Here is a 13,727-nt window from a genome sequence, read left to right on the forward strand (position 1 = left end):
AATTCAGGCCTGTACGGGATTCGAACCACTGACCTCTGCGGTACTTGTGCAGCGCTCTACCAATTGAACTAACAAGCCAACTGGGAGCAGGCCGTCAAATTAATTAATTTGAATGACCTGCTCCCAGTTGGCTTGTTAGCTCAATTGGTAGAGCGCTGCACTAGTACCGCAAAGGTCACTGGTTTGAATCCCGTACAGGCCCGAATTCTTTTTTTTTTCTTTTTTCAGGTCTGATTTTCACTATTGCTTAAATAGTGCTTTACTGCGAAGGATCGTGCACATATACGTTTCATAACCGCAGTTCATATATATGTGTTTCATATGTTTGTTGTTTGATACATATGTTAATTGACCACTCCCCATTGGGGGCTTTTCAGGGCCAATTCCCACCCAGTAACCACCCCAGGGGAGGACATCCATCACACAGTAATCTCGTGCGTGGGAAATTAACGTCTCCTACCTCAACCCTGCAGGAGACGGGACCTCCATTTATTCGTCCCTATCCGAGAAGACTAGAGTATCTAACCATTTCTTAACATAGAAAGATAGCATATTCTTCTCACTTGTTTTAAGACCCTGAGAGTTGGTCCGGCCGGGGCTCGAACCCTCGACCTCCCGCACAACAATCCAGCGCTCTATTCATTGAGTTAACCGGGAGGCGTCAGCTTTTGTAATCGTTACGGTGGCCAATTTATCATTTCAACTTTGTTGATCTATCCAAATTATTTCGTTACTCCCACCGACGCAGCCTCAAACAGTTTCTTTCGAAACTATCAGCCTTTCGTCAACCATAACTGTCGGGGACCTGGGAATTAAGGAGGAATTAAGCGGAATCATTTAGACTTGTTTCCAAAATTTTTTTCTCAGCTTTTTTATAATTCGTTTGTCAACTTTATTTTGTAAATCACGATTCTTAAGTTTTTGATAGAAAGAAAAATCAAGATTCCTTCTAGTTTAACCGCTAATGATTAATGACTCATTATTTCGCCTCCTCTCTCGAAGCTAAGTGGCCTCCCTTGCTCAGAATTTGTATGTAAATCTGATTTAAACTAATTACCTATCATATCATATTCATCCCTGATTCTGTAGATTGTCAAATGTCCGGTGGCAAGATGTGGTATAATGTATTTCTAGAGTTTACATTAACCTGTGATAACCCACAGCATTAATTTGAAACTAATCATGTATGGACCTCATTCTCGCCGAGGACTGAGATACCTCTTTATACAATCTTTAAGAGATGCTCGTCAAGGGGAACTAGGCTCAGTGTCGTTTTGTGAAACGAAAAGATTTTAAAGAAAAGATCTTTAAAAAGATCTCTTCTTGTGGTTTAGGTGAAACTCGGAAGTACCTGCTTTCCATTAGTTTCCTTGGGTGCTTGTCAATAAAATGCTTTTTAAGGCCAGGCGGTGGTCACGAAAGAAAAACTACTCTGGAAAATGGTCGATTACCTTTATTTTAAAATAAAGAAAAAAAGTCAAATATTCGGACATGTGTCAAAGAAAAGCAATTAACGAGGGACGGTTTTATGACACATTTTTCAATCTCCCTTCATTATCTTGTTCAGGCCATGATTCAAATACCTCATCATAATTTGTTTAAAATGAATCAATGGCTGGAAACCACGAAGGAGGCTTCAGGAGAGGCCATGAGAAAAAAAATAATTATAACAATAATCAGTGTATCAATTTTTAAGTTTGTTTAGAGAACCTGTTTATTGCCGCAACGACAGTGACGGTGAGAGCGGTAAAATATAGACACGCCGACGCCCTAAAAGTGAACTTTGTGTGTTAAAAACCTTTATTCTTCTTTATACTATGGGACCTCTTTTTCTTTGTTCTTTTTCTTGTCGCACTTTGAGTGATTTGAAAGTATTTTGTCACTTGACTATGAAATTAAATTTTAATAGTTTAACCTGGTATAAGGTAAAGAAAAGGAAAAAGAAGAATTGGAAAAATTCCAAAAGGCGCAAGAAATAGAGTAACAAACAATGCAAGCACCAAATCTGCGCTCAAGAAATCTGATCGGATCGATTACTTTTCGTAACTAATTATCTCCAACGTCGAAAGAAAATATCGACCCGTACAACCGAGTAATTTAAGTCGTTTAAATTTTAACAATTCAAAAGACTCTTATCAATAAAGATTTAGAAATGCAAAGACTAGCAAAAACTTACGATAAAAACCAACGTTTCGGTGTCATCATGACGCCATTGTCAAGGAGAAATAAAAAATAAAGTTTGTGGCAAGGTGTAACACTAAATTAGCATAAATATGTTACGAGCTAATTAAACAAATACTTTTGCGCGAATTGAATCGCTTTGCACGTTCAGAGTGGGTTTTAAGTCTGTGATGAAAAGCATTTCGTTCACCAAACAATCGAACTTGTTACTACACTTTTTCAGAATGCTAAAACGTTTCAGTAGGTCTTTCGGGACTTCGCTGTGCCGTTCGTGGTAGTGTTTATATATTGAAGATGCCTTTCGTTTATGTCCATCCACGCGTGTGTGTAAGTGTCCGCGTGTATAGCCCACATAACCCGCATCACACAGGTCACATTGAAATTGATAAACGACGCGTTGTTGGTTGACAATCTGTGGCTTGATTTCTCGCACTTTAAGATCTTGGCCAACTTTGCGGCTAACAAATACTGGCTGGACAGTTGTCTGCACCTTCATGCTAAGATTCTTGAGCTCTTTCTTAACATAATTTGCTGATTCCTGATCTTTGAAAGGTATGACCACACGAACAATATACCAATATCCAATATCCAATATCAATTGTTCGTGTGGCCAATAACCAATATCCATTGTTCGTGTGGTCATACCTTTCAAAGATCAGGAATCAGCAAATTATGTTAAGAAAGAGCTCAAGAATCTTAGCATGAAGGTGCAAACAACTGTCCAGCCAGTATTTGTTAGCCGCAAAGTTGGCCAAGATCTTAAAGTGCGAGAAATCAAGCCACAGATTGTCAACCAACAACGCGTCGTTTATCAATTTCAGTGTGACCTGTGTGATGCGGGTTATGTGGGCTATACACGCGGACACTTACACACACGCGTGGATGGACATAAACGAAAGGCATCTTCAATATATAAACACTACCACGAACGGCACAGCGAAGTCCCGAAAGACCTACTGAAACGTTTTAGCATTCTGAAAAAGTGTAGTAACAAGTTCGATTGTTTGGTGAACGAAATGCTTTTCATCACAGACTTAAAACCCACTCTGAACGTGCAAAGCGATTCAATTCGCGCAAAAGTATTTGTTTAATTAGCTAATTTAGTGTTACACCTTGCCACAAACTTTATTTTTTATTTCTCCTTGACAATGGCGTCATGATGACACCGAAACGTCGGTTTTTATCGTAAGTTTTTGTTAGTCTTTACAATTCAAAAGACTATCAATCAATTAGTATAATTTCTTGCAATTGGTTAATCATCATCCCAAACGCCCTAATCAACGATCCGTGAAAAATGGTGATGTAATATTAAACACACACACACACAAATTTAATTAACTCAGTGGCGAGTCTCCTCTTCAAAGTACCTTCTCTATTGTAAGAATCAAAACAGGTAAGGTAACTTACTATTGTTACGATTTCTCGTAATTGGTCAATCATCATCCCAAACGTCCTAATCGACGATCTCTGAAAAATGGGGATGTAGTATTAAACACACACAAATTTAATGAATTCAGTGGCGAGTCTCCTCTTCAAAGTGCCGTCACTATTGTAAGACTCAGAACAGGTAAGGTAACTTACTTTGTTACGATTTCTTGTAATTGGTCAGTCATCATCTCAAACGCCCTAATCAACGATCCGTGAAAAATGGGGATGTAAAATTAAACACACGCACACAAATTTAATTAACTCAGTGGCGAGTCTCCTCTTCAAAGTACCTTCTCTATTGTAAGACTCAGAACAGGTAGGGTAACTTACTTTGTTACGATTTCTTGTAATTGGTCAGTCATCATCTCAAACGCCCTAATCAATGATCCGTGAAAAGTGGTGATGTAAAATAAAACACACACACAAATTTAATTAACTCAGTGGCGTGGTCTCCTCTTTACAGTGCCTCGACTATCGTAAGGTGAGGTAGCTTAATAACAGATCTAGAACTTGAGATTCGGGAAAAATCTTCATTGTTTTTACTTTTAATGATACGTGTTTTATTTTACAGATTCCTTTGGAAAAGATTCTTTAAGTTTCATTTACTAACGATTGAAAACAACTTGAGGAGCCCTGAAGACAGGTAAGTGACAAAAGACATGTACAATACAAAAGCTTAAAGTATTACAACGCTAGATAAAGCTAAATCTGTGCTCGGGTGGGAAAGTTCTTGTAGAGTTTTAGCTTCTGATACTCGCAAACATTCCCTTAAAAATGAACTCTCTCGATGGGAAATGTTCGTCCCGAAAAAAAGGCTCGGAACTCATTGACCCTTTTACCCTCTAAGGGTGAAAAAAGGAGAATAAAGGAAATGATCACAAACTAAAAGCAGATCTTGATTGTTTAGAAGAAATGTTGTCAAGGAAGTGATTGGCAATTTTTCAAGCCAGAGCGTAATGCCTGAGCTCTTCTAGATCAAAAGCCTAAAACGCGTCGGCCATTCACGCGAGGAATGCCAACTGTTCCCTACAAGACCCTCCAACAGATAAAAAATAAAAAGTGACAACCTAACTAACAACAATGGACGACTATTTCTGAACATAAATTAAGTGAAGTAACCAAATCAGATCTTTATCAGTGAATTAATGACCAAAAAATGTTTCTTTGACTCTATGGGGGTTGATTACAGCAAGCACTGTATGTACATTGTATGATGAAACCTTTGTAGGATCTGTTTTGAGATTTTCAAGTTAATCGCACTATGTTTAAGTGTTGTATATTGAAATTTAGCATTCGCTTTCAAGTTGCAGGCGCTCTGCTTTCGGACGTTGTTTAGTAAGCATGACCTTGGCAGCCACTTTCGTTTTTCTTGCTGTGGTACAAGGAATTCAAGGTGAGACAATTGAGGAGCAATGCTTATCTTTACAGCTCGATAAACCCGCGCGTGATGTTCAGAGAACAAGTGATTTACAAACTTGTCGAGTGTTCTCCAACGATGATAACCCATGTGGGTTTTCCAGGTTATAGAGCCGAGGAAAATGTGTTTTATTACCCATATAACATCAAGGTAAAAGGGTTTTGCCAGAGAGAAAAATAAATTAAACATCTACTTTGCGACCAAGTCGCCGATTTTCAGCAACCACAGTCAAAACTGAGCGACGGAAAAACCAATCAAAAGGCTCGAGAGAAAATGATCAACGGGCGAGAAAGACGATGAGTGAATTTAATGGTTAACATGATATAGGACTTTCAGGAAAATTCTTGAATGAAATGCTACTTCAATTTCTTGTTATCGATTCCTTGAAGCAAGGAAAAAAAGGAACTTTTGTTTTCGTGGCATAAGTTTTGAGAAATTTGATTGTGGATTTTTTACTATTAGTGCCCTTTAAATTTGAAGTTTACAGCCCTAACCTTTCAGTTCAACTACATACTTGTAATCTTATCAATCGCCTTGATAATGAAATAATTGTTTCCCCAGACCTTTTAACCCGCTTTAAATATTAATTTGTAAATTGCCTTCATCGACATTGCGGGAGTTCATATCATTATAATAGGATTGACAGTGGTGCGAAGATTTGCAAATTCAATCAAGTACCAATTGTGATGTATGCGGCCGATAACGGCCAGCGGTTATATTTGTTTCGCATGCCCACAAGGTCAGAAATAAACAACATGGCTTCTGTATGTTACACCATTCAGGTGAAGCGCATTATGTATTATAAAATGCTATTAGTTTCAGTTCGAAAGGAACGTTTCCTCTTACGTATTTTCCCTTCCCGTGAATATTGATTTGTAAATTACACTCGTTGTTGTGGGAGTTCAAATGAAAGTAGGATTTACAGTCGGGTATAGTCTTGAAAAATATAGGAATCGACCATGCAATCAGGTAAAGCTTATTATGTGAAGCCTGCAATTAGTTTCCTTCTCACGTATTTTCCCTTCACGTACCACATTTTTCGTAGCAAAAACGTCTGTATGCCATATACGATAAAAGCAACATGAGGCATCGAAGCGTAGCCCATGAGCTAATCAGTGAATAAAATAGAAGCAAAATCTAACATTATAACTAAAAACTAACATCATCGTTATAAAACCTATTAAAACCGATAATATATATAGTTATATGCAGTTAGATATATATATATATATATATATATAACAAGTTAAAAGGCCTCGAGCCAACAGTAACGCCGCGCCAGAAGGATCCAAAAGGATTCACAGTCCAAACCTCGATAAATGGTAGGAGAAGTAGTGTGGCACACGAGGACGGACAACTTCGAGCGAAGGAAGACATATACTCAATAAAAAGTCTAAAAAGTTTAATAAAAAACGTTTCGGTCCGAGACCTTCATCAATTTATATATATATAAATTTGTTCTTCTTTCCAGAGTTTGCCTAGGAGTTAAATTACCACTTTAAAAGTGCGCGCACTATTTAGAGTTCCTGAGAGACACGCCTTCTGCATCTTCTTAATACACCTTTAGCTTTGCGGCCTACTTGCTTCTGTAGAGTGACATCCAAGTCCTTGTCATTATCGTTATTCTTATTACTTTTATTATTATTATTATTATTATTATTATTGCTATTATTGTTATTATAAGGTCCAATTCTTGTTTCCTCTTCAAGATTTACTTCAAATTTGTTCTTTTCTACAACTTGAATAAACTAAAATGTACGCATTGTACAATTGAGTTTCTCATGCATGGTTTACGAGGAAAAAGGATGTTGCCCAATGAAGATACCACAATAACTGGAATAGTGAAAAGAGAAGAGTGCATGTGTATGTTCTTGTTTTAGCAAGGTAAATCTCAATCCGTTGTTTTCTAATTTTCTGACTTCATTTGATTAAATTTCAGCTAACAAGCTTGGCAAGCCATTCAGTATTCTTGACGGTTTGAGGCCAGTCTTACCTAGCGATGATAATATCAGTCCACTATTTTACCCAGTGACAAAGTCCACACTGTTGAAAAACGTACAACATCAAACCACCCAGAGTGGCAGTACATACTTCGATGACTTTATCCAGTTGACCTTCCATCCTGATGAAAAGGATTTAACCAAACAATTCTTCGCCATTTGGCGTTTTGAGGATGAGATCCGTGACGCAGCAGCATTCACCTATCAACCGAGTTCAACTAACTTGGATTCCTATGCGCAACTTCTTGGGATAACTCCTGGTAACATGGTGGGAAAATCTTATGTTCTGGCACGCTATTGGAAGAAAATAAGTTCTACCATTATCACCAATTCAGAATTTTCAAACCTTGAGCCAACCTCCGTTTCCCCAGATGCTACAAGTGACAACATAACAGATCTTTTTTCAAAATACGGTACCCATTACGTTTCAGGTTATGAGATGGGCGACTTTATTTATCAAGTATTTGTGTACGACAAAGAAATCGGTTCAAAGAAAGTCCGTCCATTCTTTCCCTTCCATGATCCTTCTTTCAGCTTTGGTTCCAGAGGTTACTCTTTCCGACCGTTTACCCAGCCAAGAGATGGAACAGTTGGATATTGTCTTGAGGCGGGAAAGATTTTGGCAGCGAGCGGTGATACTGCTTTGAAGGATATCCTACCGAAACTGAAGGACGACGTGTACAAAGTGAAGGAGAGTATAATTATGTTTTTAGTAACAAAAGCTTACCAAGACACAGAAAATCTAAAAAAGTTATTCCCAATGAGCCTTTCCTTCAAAGCAATTGTTAACACACTCTTCATGGCAGAATCACCCTCTAAGTTGAAGTGGAACGAGATACTATCTTCGACGATCTTCCAGAAATTTGGGGCAGCCAGCTACCCAAACTTTCCTTTGCTTGTTGACCCTAATGTTGCTAGTTTTTATGGAAGTTTCAACCCTGACCTTGTAACATCCACCGCTACTAACTTTGTCACCATAAGCCAAATGAAGTTTATTCTGGATGAGTTCGTTGTTTCAAACCCTAAGTTCGTCACGCATTTATTCATCTTTGCCGATGTCTTGCAAATCAGTGAAACTGCCAAGCTGATGCTTCCTGGCTCAAAAAAGATTTATCTTGTGTGTCGAGAATTCTTAGCTTTATCCTCTGGTAATAAAGTACCAGAAATAATCGTTGGATCCCATAAAAATTCTGAGCCCCTCGTTAAAATATTTGCCAAAACCTTTCGTGGAGTATTGAAGCTGACCCAATTCAAGACTGACACACATTACACTTACGCAAACGATTACGTGTACAAGACTGTGGAAGACCCAAACGACCAATTTACAGTCAAGGTCGACAATACCAAGAAACTGGTCTACCCTGATAGGAAAACTGCAGCGGAATTGTACGACAGCAACGGAAAATCACATGACGCAAGGTGGGTCTACCAAAGCTTTGTGAACAGCTTAGAGCTAGCTGCGACCAGTGTACAAAGCATTTTGGCCGCCCGTTCCTCGCCCAGTTTAATGAACACAGCCGGGAAATCAGCAGGCGAAAGTTTGAATTGGATAGCAGAGACCCTGAGGACATCTTTACCCTTATCCCCCGACCTTGAAATGGTCCTTGGTCGTGTTTTACTTTTAAGTAAGACCCAGCTGACAGAGTACGCTAAGTCAAGACTCATCGTCCCAAGGTTAACTTTCCTACAATATAAAGCGCTCTACAATAAACTATTGACAGCGGTTGCCAACTACGAAGCCACATATAGAACAGTCTCCACTGAAATACAACGTCACAAACAGCTAGAGAAAATAACCACTTCTTTGAAAGAACTCAACAAAAATGTCAAAAGCACTGGTACTTTCTTGGTTGAAAAGGCTGAAGTGAACGCCAAGTACCAAGATGACGTTGCCAATACTCAGCAAGCTCTTCATGACTTGGAGAAAGATCAAATCAGCCGTAAAGAAGCCGAGGCACAAAGGTTACTTCAGGAGATCATAAAAATCCAAGACGAGGTGAAAAATAAAGGAGACGCGTTGGTTAAAGCAGTTAAACAGTACCTAACAGAGCAAATAATCTCAACCATTGTCAGCGTTGCTGAAGTCATCGGGTCGTTGTTTACGGGAGGCGTCGGCCTGGCGAATATCGACAAGAAACTGACAGGGATTGTCCGAATTGCGGAAAAGATAAAGAATATTGTCCAAATTATTGAGCAAGTTAATAAGCTTTATGCACTCGGCAGAGATTTGAGGAATGATATTGGTACGGTCAACCGAGCTTTAGATAACATTCCAAGTGTATCGATCAGTAAAGATAGTTTCCCAACAATGCAGGACTGGGAAGATTTTGAAAATGATGTGGTGTCCTTTACAAGTACTTCAGGCTTTCTACCAGAACAGGTGGCCGGAGAGGCGTTGGATTTTCAGCGTGAGGCAAAACGTTTATCGTCAAGGGGCAAGAGCTACGTAAACATTGCTGCAAACATAGCCGAAAGAAAATACAAACAAATACAAATCGAAATGCAGCGAGATCTCGCCAAGAGACAGAGCGCTCGTTTACGAACACTCAAGACCATATTGAAACAAACAGACCTCTCGGATAACGATGCCAAAACTACTGATCTCTTTGAAATTGGTAACATTATCAAGATGAAAGAAAACCTAGTACGCTCACAGCTTATCCAAACGTTTGTCACTATGGACGCTGCTCTGGTATACCAATATCTTCAAAACCCAACGCTGGTAACAAGCTATGACACTATGGCCATTCAAGCGGCGGCCATTCGTCAGGTGCAATCGTCTATTTTAGCATTAGAAAGCTTTCCCACTAGCCCTGTGAACCTAAAAGAGCCCATAGAATATCCAGTTTCCGATGTAGCCGTCAAAGCTTTGCTATCTGAGGAAGGGTATGCGATTAGAATTCCTTTGACCTCTCTTCCTTTTCTTGAGTATGTGCGAGTCCGTGTTGTGAAAATAGAAGTACAAGCAGACAATATCGCACAGTCCAAAGACGACACTGCATATATTCAAGCTATTGCCTTGGGTGATTCCTTCGAAGACAGAGACCTTAACCGTAATCCCAAGTCCTTTACATCCACACCCACTGAATATCGTTTTGTCTATAACATTAAAACGGGAACATCAGTGGTGGAAGTCAATCCATCTCCAGACTTCGCTGACAAGTTTATAAAAATGACTCCTTTTGACACTTGGATATTCCGTTTTCCAAAAGCTTCCACTAACGAAGGAATCCAGTTCTCGACAGCGCTTACCACTCTCAGGATCAAATTCTTCGTGAACGTCATCTTCCACCCCCCAAAATCGACCAACAGTGACCAACTGTTCCGAAGTCACATTTCCGACGACGTGTTAGGTAGCAAAGCAAAGCTTCTCCAAGATCTGAGCGGTCGCTCATTGGTGCGTGAGTGGGATGCCGTTATGGCAGTGAGCGCTGCGCGCGTGAATCAGCTCTGGAAGAATAAGTACGACAGTAACACCGAGGCTGGATTCGTCAAGGAAATAGTAACCGAAAGATCTCTGGTCCAAGAAACCAGACGATTCAAACTCGAAGCTAGAATCATAATGCATGTTGGGCCACCCATAATTCAGTTTATTAGAAACAACCAAAACAGGGCAACTCTGAAAATCCAAATAAAAAAGGCGACCTTGGAGTACTGGGACATAAGTAAAAGAGGAAATGACGTGGATCATTACAACGAAACTGCAGAAGTTACAGACAAAACTGAGATCACTGGCACCATGAACTTACTTAAACTGGAAGGATCGCTAACAAAAGGGAGAGTGGTACTTGATCTAAGTGATGGAGTATTCGATGTCATACAGTTACCTTTGAGTGACACCCTGAAAGCAAACATCAAAACCCAAATTGAGGTATACTTTAACACCAAGTTAAAATCAGATAATTACGAATTGGCTCGAATCACTTTCGAAGAAAAGCTCACACCAGCCGGTCTTGTGCCAGACAAGTTCTACCTTGCAACGGGTGGATTCGAAACTGCCAGTTCCGGCTACGGGACATTGTATATCTTCTTTAAAACACGTTCGGCTAAATCGACCGTAACAGACCAAACCAAAAAAGACTTTAACGATCCGCTTTCAATTGACAAGAAAGTTATCCCCAATGAATTTGAAGTTGCCTTGTTCATCAGTAATAGAGTGATCTTCGACGATATCATAAGAGAAGACATTGGAAGGAAATTCAAGTTTGGTGCCCACACAGAAGTTCTTCCTGGCCAATCAGTATCACCCAGCCAGCAAGCCGTGTACGTAAAGGGAGATGATGGTGCCTCCCACAGTATCTATATGGCCCTAAAATTTGATAGATATCCAGGGACATACCCTTTTACCTTCGTTATGCCAGGAAACACCCTCACAGTTAAACCTTTAAACAATGGCCAAAAACTTCAAGTGCACTGGGTCAACAACAACTTGGAGTTAACCATCCCATATGTCACTACCTCTTGCGGGAGACTCTTTTGTCATGACTCGACTCAATACAAGTCAGTTAGCTTCAGCACCAAATACGTGAGAAACTTCCAAGCCTCCATTGACAGCGACTTGACGATATCGTACAAAGACGAGTCTGGATCTGTATCCGCAAGTAGTGTACATCATTGGACTGATTTTTTCAAGGCCCACACTTACAAAACTGCGAGAGACACGATCACCAGCAATGTGAACAATTACTTGTCAGGCTTGCAGTTCAACTTTCGAAGCATATCTGCATTTGCGCTCACTCAGGTTCTCTTCCCAAACCAGAAAGTGTTTGTCTTGACCGAGGTCTACATACCAGGCGACATGGTTATCCTTGGCACTGTTAACACCAATCCCACGACAGCCGCCAAGTGATAAACAAGCTGGAATCTAAAATTACAAGCGAAAAGAAGTTTGTTAGCTAGAGTTTTCAGTTCCAATACCAAAGATGCAAACTTAAATTAATGTCATAATAAAGGTGTTAAATTAACTGATCTGATTTCAACTGTTTTCTTAAATTTCTAATTTATAAAGAAGGGCAGTGGGACAAGTACTCGAGACGGCGAGTCTAGTTTTAGCAACTGGGGAGGATGAGCACAACTTGAACGTCGAAAAAAATGGATTTTAAGCATAACAACAATAATTGCGCTCGTAGTGCAATAGCTTAAAAAAAACGGTAAATGTTCACGGTTTGCCCACATCATCGGAAAATTTGGTGATTGTTACGCTTCAACTAATTATCTACGAAAGGTCTTAAGCTTTCCTTATCTCTACTTTTGGATTCCTTTTACTTCCCTTTGTTAAGCTGCATACTATCTAGATTGACGAAGAATAAATACACAGGTAGCCATGACAAACTAATTTATTCACATCGTTAAGGACGTGTTCAGGTAGATAGATAGATAGCTTTATTAATTATAAAAAAAATCCATTGCAGCCAAAAGGCTGGATTACGGACTGTAAAAATGTTTACTTAACACAAAATACAAAAGGAATGAAAAACTAAGTAAAAAAGGCTAAAAATACTATCTATGTATATGTATTAATATTCATGAACGAAAGAGCAAAAATACTATTGAGATATATTATCATATATATTATAAGTAATACAATTTAAGAAATAGCCGCATTATACATGATGAAGCCATTAGGAAATAGCCGCGTTGTACATGATAAAACTATTCTTTAGTCTATTTGTTCTGCAAAAAGGTGTAAAAGTATTGCCGATGAAATAGGCGGAATTCAAAGTAATTACCAGCAAGGCCTTACTTGATAAACATAGCCTTACAAGATGGCGGACAAAAACTAAGAACCTTCGGGACTCGAACCAGTCCCTTGGTGCACGGCCGTGCATATCGTGACAAAAGGTACGTTAAAAGCGCGCTTTCTCCTTAAGGCTACGGTACTAAGATTACATGACGGCAAAAGGCCATGTAATTTGTGGCAGCTGTTATCTTTAATCTCACTGAATAGGCCCTCCGTCAGCGATTGGCACCGTTGGTAGAGGGTGGCAATATTGCACTCTTTAAGAGCTTCTTGGTAGCCTAAATCTGGGAAAATTATTCGAAGTGTGCGGCGCTGAATTTCCTCTAGCTCTTTAGAGAGATACTTAGGTAGACCATTGTGGGAAACTTGGGAAGCATATTCAGACACGGGCAGGATACACGTAGTATAGAAACAAACTAGCTGCGCAGGGTCTCCTTTTGCACGCTTAAGTTGCCTTAACTGATAAAGCCTGGAGGCTCCTTTTTTGATAACATTCTCTATGTGAGCGTTCCACTAAAGAAAGTGTCCACCTGAAAACCATGCAGACGAGTCTACGCGACCCCCCACTGAATTCGCTCAAATTTGGCTCACTTGTTGCCCACAATGAACCTACAATCTCGACCAAACGGTTTATCCAGATACTGAATTTTAGAGAACTATACTAGCTTTAAGTTTTTTTCAAAAAAAGCGCAAAAATCCGTGCCAAAAATGAAGTGAATTCATGATGTGGGTGTTTCTCCAAAATCTCAAGCCTACAAAAATTATTTCGCTAAGTGAAAGTAGAAACCTAGATCTTTACGTACAAACATAAAAATATATGATTGTCTGTTTTTATATTTGTGAGCCATCAATTAAACTACCTAAATTAAACGAGGCTTACCTGTAAGGTGAAGTTTGATTGGGATTCTGTGAGTCATTGGTCGGGAGCGAAGGAGTCATGTGAGAGAAGGCGCACGAGCCT

The 13,727-nt window shown here is 39.5% G+C and overlaps 1 protein-coding gene across 1 annotated transcript; it reads left to right on the forward strand.

Moving 5' to 3' along the window:
- The first annotated feature begins 4,182 nt into the window (after positions 1–4,182).
- On the forward strand, positions 4,183–11,994 carry LOC111335331 (uncharacterized). Its single transcript, XM_022941214.2, has 3 exons — positions 4,183–4,252; positions 4,914–5,002; positions 6,966–11,994. The coding sequence occupies exons 2-3, from the start codon at positions 4,951–4,953 to the stop codon at positions 11,873–11,875; spliced, it is 4,962 nt and encodes a 1,653-aa protein (XP_022796949.2). The 5' UTR covers positions 4,183–4,252; positions 4,914–4,950; the 3' UTR covers positions 11,876–11,994.
- Positions 11,995–13,727: the final 1,733 nt, after the last annotated feature.

This window comes from Stylophora pistillata, chromosome 5 (assembly GCF_964205215.1).
Source record: "Stylophora pistillata chromosome 5, jaStyPist1.2, whole genome shotgun sequence".
NCBI lineage: Eukaryota > Metazoa > Cnidaria > Anthozoa > Scleractinia > Pocilloporidae > Stylophora > Stylophora pistillata.